The 11,298-nt window shown below is 35.9% G+C and overlaps 1 protein-coding gene across 2 annotated transcripts; it reads right to left on the bottom strand.

Moving 5' to 3' along the window:
* Window positions 1-864: 864 nt before the first annotated feature.
* On the bottom strand, window positions 865-8,722 carry LOC108769375 (TBP-associated factor 4). Of its 2 annotated transcripts, none has more exons than XM_018520317.1 (10): window positions 6,981-8,722; window positions 6,335-6,613; window positions 4,408-4,524; window positions 3,889-4,218; window positions 3,457-3,564; window positions 2,942-3,207; window positions 2,624-2,790; window positions 2,412-2,542; window positions 2,036-2,218; window positions 865-1,897 (listed from the first exon to the last, which is right to left on the bottom strand). In XM_018520317.1, the coding sequence occupies exons 1-10, from the start codon at window positions 7,992-7,994 to the stop codon at window positions 1,628-1,630; spliced, it is 2,865 nt and encodes a 954-aa protein (XP_018375819.1). In that variant the 5' UTR covers window positions 7,995-8,722; the 3' UTR covers window positions 865-1,627. The 2 variants fall into 2 exon arrangements, with proteins under 2 accessions (XP_018375819.1, XP_018375821.1); XM_018520319.1 differs by having other exon boundaries at window positions 6,398-6,613.
* Between the last annotated feature and the right edge of the window lie 2,576 nt (window positions 8,723-11,298).

Below are 11,298 nucleotides of genomic sequence, written 5' to 3'. Positions count from 1 at the left end.
TAATTTTATATAATTATATATAAAACATTTTTTCCTGGGATGATTGTATGCTTAAATAACTGTCTATACATTTTATGAATCTTTATTCTATGAATCTCGGACAGAGACCTGAATTCAGGCGGAGCCTTGGCGCCTATCCTTTGTTATTTTCGCTCCGTCTCGCTCTACTGAGATGACGGAGTGGGGGAAGCATTTTCGACTCACGAGCAAAGTGTTAGACAGGCCTGATATAAACTGTTATATCAAAAATTGATAATTAAAGCAACATAAAGTAAAATATTTTAATAAAGATATTATCAGATTATGTGAAAGATTAACATGAGAGCTGTAAAGCAATTGATACAAGGGAAAATATCTACTAAAAATGTGCTTGTATTGCACAAATAGTTTCACATTATGTTGCAAACAATATGATATAAAGCTACAAAGATTAATCATATGTTTTATGTGTATAAAACATTAATTATGACTAATATGTATAACTTTCTTGAACGTCGAAAAAAATACAGACATATAAATAATATAATATAAACCGACATCACGAAAGAACCAAAAAATAGATATTTTATAAGCATTGTTCTCTATGATCTCAGGCACCACGTACATTTGTGGCTACTTTTTTACATGTAAATCAGGTACTCACTTTGAATTTGTTTTAATTTATTATGCAAAGTATTTCTGCAAAAGTTCATTATTAGCAGAATCCGCACCAAAATTCCGAGAAGGAAATATAAATAATTAAATTAACATCAATCAAAAAAATATTGGTTATTCTTAGTTTTGTAAATATTTCTTTAATAAAAAACGTAACAGCTAATTTTTTTATAAACACTGAAAATGTTGATTGCAATATACAACATAATATACTGATAACAATTCCAACTTCCGGTGGAGAGTAGCTATATTCTGTTGTACCAACATTGAAATTATCACTATTTAGTAATTATGTGTAAGATATTGTACAAATTATTCCATACTTTTTGGACAGTGTGCTCGCGGTATTATTATTACATTATAGTTTGCAAAAATACGATTTACTATTATAACAAAACCTGCTTATTTTACACTAGCGCTACAGTGTCCAAAAGTATAGGTCAAGTATTACAATGCAGCGAACCTACACATAGTGACAAGACATTCATTCATTTAATGTACATTCACACATTCATTATGTAACAATATTTCTATGGTCACACATACATGATTTTCTCTCTTTTTTCTTTCTCTCTCTCATACACACCACGAAAGGACTATGTAGAGACTAATCACGAGACATGTGCTCATACACATTACTCTTTTCATCGATGCGATTTTGTGTTGAAAAATAAAGAGCGATCTATTATGTTACATTTAAAAAACGTATGCTACAGTTAAAAAATGTTCAGTCATTTACAATAGGGAAGCTTAGTATCGACATGATGGAAACAATTTTACTTTGAATATACGCAAAATCCCAAGCCAATTCCCAATAATTTTCTTTGCAGTAATATGCAATTTGCAATAACTTACTATACATTGCAACGTAAAATAACGTCGCACGATCCATCGAGGCCAGCTCATACAAGACCATGCAGATAGAGCGCCAGATTTTGGGCGGGTCACTAAAGTTCCTGCCCTTCACAGTGCATCACTTCAAGTACGATTTATACAGTGTTGTGCTTCTACATGTTTCTTTCTCTTGCTCGAGAAGAAATACCAAATCCCTGAAGTTCACTCTCTTCAAACGTGGTCTCATGGGCATTTGCCTATTTAATCCGCTCACTGATGCATTTGCGCTAGGAGTGCTGTTGGTCGATCCTGCCGTATCGAGTTTAGGCTTCTTACGAGGGCCAATTGCTTGCAAAGCTGTTATATTCGCATCCCTTGTCCTTAATTGTTCCATCTCTATGCGTTGCATCTAAAATATTTTAAATAAATATTTTAAATAAGTTATGGAAAAAGGTGAACTTTACAGAAACTATGATTAGAAAAAAAATTAGAATTTACGTAACATAATTTATAATAGATTGCAGAATTATAAGTATTTATATATTACCTCTTTGGCCTTAGCTTTTAATTCTACTTGCTTGGGATCTTCTGTTTTTGCACGACTCTTTGCAGCACGTAAAAGTAATTCCCGTTCTTGTTCTTCGTGTTTCCTACGTTCGATTCTATCTAGATCTTCCAAAAATTTTAATTGTCCTCTTACATCTTGTGTTACTTCATATCTAGGATCGACCTGTAACCAGATAAAATATTATAAAAACGAAAAAGAGAACCCGCTAAAATATCCACTAACTTATATTTAAAAATTTTTAATTAATAGATTGATATCTACGAATTATATCTGCATAAATAGAAATACAAAAATTTTAAATAAATAACGTTTCTCTCCCTCTCTATAAATTTTAAGAGATCTCTATGAATTTTACCTTTATAAGATCTATCCTATGTTCTGTGATGACTGCTAACTTTTCTACTAAATTCTTTAACCTTTCTTGAACAGCGTGCGAAATTAATGCTGCTACTTCTTGATTGGGTTCTTCCAGTCCATGACTGGATGCTATAAAATAATATATCGTTGTCAGAATTAACTTATATATTATTTTATCAGTTTATGCTAAAAAGAATAAAATTAAATTACCAATTTGTTTAATTCTTTGTTGTAATGGTGTCATGTGCAAAAATACTTCATCTTTACAAGATCGTATCTGGGTACCAACAAATTCCGTAGAACCGAGTATTCTTTGAGATTCCTCCGCAAGATTAACACCACCCATAGCTGCTACATCATTTATGTCATCATCCGCCCTATATAATATAATAAATCATTACATGTTGCAAGTTTATAATAATTATGGTATGTATTAACTTCAGATACATGTTTCTCGTATCTCCGTTCATTTACTAACTTGCTCACAATAATCAACTATTTACAGCGCCCTTAGGCAGTAAAACTTACGTATATCCTGCTGATGAAAACGTCTTTTTCTCTTTCTCCTTCGCAGCCGGTTTTTGAACAAGAGAAGGCACTACGGCTTTATTAACAGTAGTGGTGGTATTGAGTGTTTTTCCTTGCGTAGTAGTGATTGGTTTTACAACTGTGGTTGTAATTATAGGTGGTTTTTGCACAACAGGGGCAGTGGGGCGAATTCCAGTTGTTGCTACTGTCGATTTCACTGTATATGCTGCGGTAGGGCTCCGAACCACCGTCGTTACTGGTCGAACCTAAAACAATGTAATTCTTATTATACATTGCACTCGTAAAAAAATTACAAAAAAAAACACATAACTTCTAATATGTTATTAAAACATATTATTCCTCATATTAATTCCTATACTATTATACTAAGTATCTCATTTAATTAAGAAAAGATTAATAAACACATCTTACTCTTAGAATTGTTTTATAAATTAACTATTGTTTATCTATATAAATATATATTAACGTTGCTAAACGATAAATGAAAACCTTACCAGCCTCTGTGGAATACTTTGAACAGGTCGTGGAACTGTTGTTGTAACAACTGTTGCTGTCGTTACTGCTGTTTCTGCCACTGCTACTGCAGGTCTGTATTGTGGTTGCTACAATATACAATAACATATAATGACAAGTTAGAAAATGATGTGATAATCCTGTACCAATTATTTGTATATAATTTTTATTATACTATTAATATACTATTAATATTATACTACTAATATTATAATACTTATGCTATTATTGTTAAATACAAAAAATATACAGTTCATAGTGTATCTACAAAACGACGCTAAGTCAGACTTGCAGTCGGTTTATCTCTTATGGTAAAAAGCTGATTTAATCTACTTTATATTCAAAAATACAATACAAAGTGAATTAATATTCACTCTGTATTTTTCGTATATCATATATAAAAATTATTTTACCGTAATAGTTGGAACAGCCGACGCTATAGAAAAAACAACATTAGCTGGAGGCGGCTTTATTCCCTCTATGACCAATTCCTTCGTGACAAGTGATTGCCGTAAAAGAGGCAAACTTTTCTTCAAAAATCCAATGAGACATGGTTGTGGTGAAGCATTTAATAATTTTTCAAGTCTGTCACAAAATTCTTCTGGCTCGACCTTAGTATCAATCAGTTCTTGTATCAAAGTTCGAACATTGCGTTCCACTGCTTTAGGCTCTCGACTAGATAACTCTAACAAGTTTGCTAAGAATTTACGGCACTTTTCTTTGGTATTATCAGTAGTTTGACGCTAAAAGAAAAAAAAGAGACATAATTATTTGCAAATAGTATATAAAATTAAATCATTTTAGTCTATAAAATTTAATTTTATATGAAACTTTTCAAATAAAATCGCTAGTCAAGTTTCAAATAAAGTCGATAGACATCGCTACTAATTTGTAATTTGTAAGGATTTCAGCTTAATAGAGATGAAATATACCGGTGTAGAAGTTTGAGCTGTTTGAACAGTGGTAGCCGTTGGTGTAGAAGTAGTTGTGGGTGCAGTAGTCACTGTTCCTGGGGTTGTAGTAGATGTAGTGATAGTAGGAGCAACAGTCTGTAGCAATGTAATATTTTTACAATACATTAATGTCGTTAAAATGTTAAAATTATATATAAACCATAAAATGTTATATAAAAATTTATATTCATGTTACATTCATGTTAAATGAATAGTTAATAAAACTTACATGCAAAAATAATAAATATAAATAAAAAAATTAAGTAATTTTAAAATACAATCATATTTAAAATAAATTTTGCAATATAAAACAAAGTGAATCATTGAAAGTTTATGACACATATTTACACATGTAACAGTTTTCCTACTTAATAACAATGTAATTAATGTAATTAATGGAATTTTGAAATAACACTCAAATAAAATTGACTGATTTCATGTATTACATTTAAAATCACAAATATAAATAAATAAAAAAGGGATATTTGTCAAAATTTCAAAAATTTAAGGTAAAAATATATAAAATTACTATCTTCATAATTTATACTGCATGCAACTAGAACTTTTGAAAATTCTATATTACTACATTCGTGATAAATTCCATCTATTTTTCCGACATGCATGCCAAGGTTTAGAATAGTCCTATCGAAGTTTTAACTCGCTGGCTATTGCAGATAATCATAATCGTAAGTTTTAATACATTATTTTTAATACATTTTATACAAATCAATAACTTGCATTAATAAGTAAATTGAATTCAAGACATATAACAACAATATTCATACTTATAATTAATTACTACATATATATATATATATGTACATATAACATTAAAATGTATTCTTTAGACGCACTTGTACCTTGTACAGACTCATATTTTGCAATTTTTTGTAATTATGTATAGACATATTATAAAATATATTATTGAAATAAACATATACCAATATTCATTGATTGTTTTACTTTAATAATTCACAGAATATTATATCAAGTTTTATTTAGTTTCGATTACCTATGTAAGAAAATGTATAAAAACCTTTTTGAAAGTAATTGTGCAATATGCCAATTTTTTAACCAAATTATACTATTATATACTATTATTATTCAATATATAATATAATATAATAGTAAAGAGATAGACAAAGATAGATAAAAAAAATATTTTGTTTCACTATTATTTCTCAATACCAATTAGAAAATAGGCTTATGAAAAATAGATTCATAAAAATTTTGAAAATCACATGCTTGTGTACTATAACATTAGGAAGAAAAATAAAATTTTAAAAAATATATGTATAAAAATATAGAATAAAGGATAAATATAAAAGATATATATAGATGTCCTCAATTATATTCTTTCTTAAAATAATTTATCTTTCATCTAACATAGCAGTTTCTACGTAACACCTTTAACCAATAATTCATGCAATTAAATTGGATAGACATTGAACTTTAACGCATTTACTTCATAAAACTTAGACGTACTACCAGAGAAATGCATCCCAAAAAATAAGCTAATATTGAGATGTTATCAATTATGTTAAATTTTTACAATGAAATGTGGAATAAATGTACAAAAATAAATAGATACTGAAGACAACAATAACAAAATTGCTCATAAAACTTTGCATTCAGAAAAGAATTTGCATGTAAAGTATTTATAAAAATTATAATTATAATATACTGTGCCTTTTAAGTATATAATGCACTAAATGTTTGCAAACAATCAATAAATAAACTAATAGTAAAAGTTTTATGTCGTAATAAAATTTAGTGTGGACAAACAGTAAACATAAAATATATTGGCTTACTGATAACATCATTCCACAGAAAACAAAATCACAAACTAATAAATATCTACAGTAGCACTACAACGAGTCTTGTAAGAGGTATAAAAGTGCGTCACCTGAACAGATTTTCTTAGGGTGGCGAGTGGTGGACCAGTGAACTGAGTATTCAGCCTACTTACAGTCGGCACTGAAGTTAGGCGGTACGTAGTGCCTGGAGATGGTGCAGCAACTACTGCATTGCCAGTTATACTATTTGGTGTAACTGCAGTACCAGTGGGAGTACCCGCAGTTGGAGCTGGACCCACCCTTAGTAACTGGTACTGTCCATTTTCTGTTTTTAATAACAGATGCCCTTGAGCACCAGCTTGAAGGCTATGAAGTGCCTGTAACGTTATCTAAAAATTGAAGATAATAATCATTAATTATATTATCAGTACATTTTCTTACAGTTTATCTTCTATTATAAATAAATAAAAAGTTATTCTTTAAACAATTAATTATATAAATTAATAGTAAATATACAGTAGAAGTGAAGCAATATGAGCACTAAAAAATTCTATATATATTTAAAAAAATGTTTAATAAAACTCAAAATTAGTTTAACAAAAATATATTTATGTAGATATAGAAATCCAAATACACAGATAAAATTGCCAAGATAAATTCCAATACACTTTCGTACATACTATACAGGTGTATGTAAATTAAAGAGAAAAGAAACTTTATCATTTATCGTAAGAAATACTAAATGGAACGTCTTACCCCTGGACCTCCAGCTCTAGCTCCAACCAATTGGTGTTGCCCAATCACCACTCTTGGCGTAACTTGTTTATTAGCTTGCTGACCCGCTACTGGCGTTGCAGGACGCATCGTATTTACATTAAGGATTTGAACATTACTGGGTACTATCGTCGAAGTAACCCCACCCTTAGCCTGCAACGCTGTGCTGACTGCATTGCCAGCCACAGAGACCGGTACAGACATTGGAACGGAAACCATGCCAGGCGCTACACTTGTCTTGATCACTAAAGCTGCCCCTGTTGGCTTATTCACTGCGGTCACTGTTTGGCTCGCTGCCTGGCTAACAGAGCCAACATTGGTAACAACGTTCGCTGTAGTCTGCAGCACTGCCTGCGACGTTATACCTAAAGTACCGTTTGCTAACTGCCCGACAGTTTGAGCGGGAAAGGAGAGCTTATTATTAGCATTTGCCACCCCCGTAGTGGCAATAACTTGTCCGACTGTGGGATAGATGAGCTTCACTGGTTCGTGCGTCTTGGTCAAACTTGGTATGTGTGTAGTCTGATTACCGGACACCTGATTAGTCGTCACTTGATTGATATAGGTAGCGGGAGATATTCCTGGCGGTTGTGTGTGCTGCTGCTGCTGTGGCTGTACCTGCGGCGGCTGCTGCTGCTGCGTGGTGATGACCTGTGGCGCCACTGTGTTCGAGGTAACCACGTTCACGGGCAGCAGAGTGCTGGTAGTAATCGACTTGGTGACCTCCTGAGTCATTAGACTATTCACGGTAGTCGCACCGCCGCCGTTCGAAACCCCATGTTTCTGTGGCTGTACCGCGGTGATGGTGCCCCCGTTGGAAATAGCGCTGTTCACCTGGTGATTCTGCTGGCTGACCGATGCGGAACTCACTTGATGGCCGGCGACAGTCGGCGCGGACGTCACAAGCTGCGTCTCGAGGGAGCCCACTATCGCGTTCACTGCGGATTCATCGACATCCGTGCTCAGAGCTTCCTCCAGAAACTTAGCTGACGCCATTTTCTTTCAAGCTCCAACTGTAAACTGATCTGCGCATGCGCCTGTCGCAAATTGCTCCCATAGTGCCTTGCCCCCTCTCCCTCGCCCTCTTAGCGTGTTCTAGCAATCGTACGCGACGAGTGCGACCTGTGCGACTGCGAGTCCACCGTCTAGCCGGTACGTTCGTCCATCGAGTTTCCTCGACATTCCATGACGTTCATTTGGCCCTAGGTGTTCATCATGGTCGCGTACACGTAACCGCGGACTTCTCATTACGACGGAGTGACGTGCACGTCGTTCACGCCGCGAATACGTGTTATGGCCGCTCGGCAGCGCGCACGCAACACGTCACCCGCCAAAATGGCCATCTTCGAAATGCGCAATCGACGCGCCGTTTACGCACACACACCGCACGCGTCGATACCCGCCGCATGGCTCTGCACTATCAATCCTCGCTCTTTCACGTAATTTCGTGCGTAAAGAAAAATCGGAAACCTACTAAGATTTTTCCCGTAATCTCTTGAAAGAAAAAAAAAAATGCGTTTCGAAACTGTTCCCTCGCGTCTCGTCCCCCCTTCCCGTATGACTTTGATCGCCGGTGCGGCTACGCCTCGGAAAACACGTGCGTGGCTTCGCGGGAAAACGTGGAGGAAGCGACGCTCGAGCAAAACTTTCGCGATCCTTCGATTTTCTACGGGAAACCGGAAACGATGCTCGAAACGTGATGAAAGCTGATCGACTATTGCGTCGATACCATTTGTCGTACGACAAATGTGTGCAAACCAGAAAGATCCTTGAATTTCTCTATCCTATAGCCAATCATCAGGCTTGGAAAATTTGGGTGCTTTCCATTTGATGACAAGTTGATACAAGTGTCGTTCTATCTTTGTTACTCTCTGAATGTCAAGAAGGATAAAACGATGCTTGTGTCGACTTGTGTCATCAAATGGAAAGCACCCTTTATGACAAAACGCATAAATGAAATAGCGGCCATATACCGTAATCTGCGCACGAAAACGTCCAAATTTGAGAAAGGCGATTACAGAGCACGCGACCAATCGGGACCAAGAAGCCAGTCTTCGTCTCTCGCATTTTGATTAGTCAAACTCCATTTTAGGTCCGTTTCCACCAACGCAGATCAACTTTAATCTCGGTTCAACTTAATCTTTGTCTTTTTCTAGTTCTAAAGATTAGAAAAAGACGAAGAGTAAGTTGAACCGAGATTAAAATTAATCTATATTGGTAGAAATGGGCATTAATGTTCTTGATGGAAGCGGCGCACTTTCACAGTTCAATTGCGTATTATGTCAAGAAGGATAAAACGATGCTTGTGTCGACTTGTGTCATCAAATGGAAAGCACCCTTTATGACAAAAACGCACAAATGAAATAGCGGCCGTATACCGTAATCTGCGCACGAAAACGTCCAAATTTGAGGAAGGCGATTACAGAGCACGCGACCAATCGGAACCAAGAAGCCAGTCTTCGTCTCTCGCATTTTGATTAGTCAAACTCCATTTTAATGTTCTTGATGGAAGCGGCGCACTTTCACAGTTCAATTGCATACGCAACTCACCGTCCCTAGTAATTTTCGTTGTTTCACCAATGAGATTACATTATTTTAAATTAGCCAATTAGCGATGTGGACAATTAATGTACACTCGCCAAAGAGTAAAGAGAAACAGGAGGATGTATCAATAGTGGGGGTAGTTAAATCCGCGAACGGATTACGTCGTGGCAACCATCTTAAGCGTCCACTTTTTTTGACGTTTATACGAGTTTTAACAGGAAAAAGATCTTGAGCAACAAAACAGTTTATTATTAATAAATATTGTAAAGAGCACCATGGTGCATTGCCAGGCGTGTGGTGTAACAACTTTACCACAAAATTATGGGATTACCTTTCATCGGTTAGTATTATCAGTAATAATGAGAATTTTATATTTTAGAGGTTATACTCTATCGTATGTATACTAATGTATACTCAAAAAGTAAAGAGAAACAGGAGGGAATGTATTATAATAGTGGGAGTAGCTAAATCCGTGGAAAAATGAACGTCATGGCAGTTGTCCTGGCTCGTGTTCAGATTCACACCCAAGTGTTCTCCGGGTGTCATGTCATCCTTGTTTAATGTTCGGTAAATAATAAGAATAGAGTGATACCTGGGTGACACTCTGGTGGGAATCTGAACATAGTCTAAAGCGGGGAGCACAGACTCTTGCATAACGCATAACACGTAATGCATAAGAATATGTACCAATCGAAGTTCTCCGTTTCTTTCCCTTCCATGCAATAGAGAACTCTGGTTAGTTCAATTTCTTATGCCTCATGTGTTATGCGTTATGCAAGAGTCTGTGCTCCCCGCTTAAGGGCCATTCCACACAACTTGCATAGCCACATAAACATATGCATAAAGAAAATCATCCAATCGTAGTTTACGTTTGTCTTTATGACAGAAATGTGATTGGATAATTTTCTTTATGCATATGGTGGGTGGCACCCAGTTGGACACGAGCCACTCACAGCGTTTGAGACTACAAAGCTCCTAAGAACCGGTCGCTGTGATTGGTGGTGTCCAATCGAGCCGTGATCAATCGGGATCACCCCCATATGGTTATGTGGCTCTGCAAGTTTGTGTGGAATGGCCCTTAAAATTTGTAACAGACTTTTTTCTATGATTTTCAAAATGCAACCGGGTGGCACCCAGTTGGACACGGCTCAATTGGACACGAGCCACTCACAGCGCTTGAGACTACAAAGCTCCTAAGCACCGGTCGCTGTGATTGGTGGTGTCCAATCGAGCCGTGGTCAATCGGGATCACCACCATTCCAAAATCCATTATAAAAAAAGTGTTGCAACCTTTTAGTCGGTGAATATACAGTCAGAAGCAATGAAGTTGCGACACTTTTTTCGATTGGTTTTGGAATGCAGGCTACTCACCCAGCGATTGGTTCTTATTTGTAGATCCATAAATAAGAACCAATCGCTCGATGAGAAAGCTGCATTCCAAAACCCATTGGAAAAAAGTGTTGCAACCTTTCTGTGACTGGGGGTGATCCCGATTGACCACGGCTCGATTGGACACGACCAATCACAGCGACCGGTGCTTACGAGCTTTGTAGTTTCAAGCGCTGTGAGTGGCTCGTGTCCAATTGAGCTGTGTCCAACTGGGTGCCACCCCTGTGACTGACTGTACGCTCATTCTTAACCATGATGTAAATATACATATATAAGGTGAAACGTTCCCGTACATACACTGCAGTAGGAGAGTGATTTGGGCATAATTTTTAGCACAAGTTTGATTGGCTGTTCCAGTATTCCAATC

The sequence above is a fragment of the Trachymyrmex cornetzi genome, unplaced genomic scaffold (assembly GCF_001594075.2).
Source record: "Trachymyrmex cornetzi isolate Tcor2-1 unplaced genomic scaffold, Tcor1.1 scaffold9, whole genome shotgun sequence".
NCBI lineage: Eukaryota > Metazoa > Arthropoda > Insecta > Hymenoptera > Formicidae > Trachymyrmex > Trachymyrmex cornetzi.
Note: the sequence above shows the minus strand (reverse complement) of the source record. Positions and strands in the feature narration are given on the sequence as shown.

What these genes read in the sequence shown, in the direction of transcription:
- LOC108769375 (XM_018520317.1), bottom strand. Translation starts at nt 7,994, where the DNA reads ATGGCGTCAGCTAAGTTTCTGGAGGAAGCTCTGAGCACGGATGTCGAT. An exon ending in CTAGAGCTGGAGGTCCAGGG is followed by an intron (nt 6,614 to 6,980) that starts GTAAGACGTTCC and finishes TTCAATTTTTAG; the next exon opens with ATAACGTTACAGGCACTTCA. An exon ending in CAGCTCAAACTTCTACACCG is followed by an intron (nt 4,219 to 4,407) that starts GTATATTTCATC and finishes TTTTTCTTTTAG; the next exon opens with CGTCAAACTACTGATAATAC.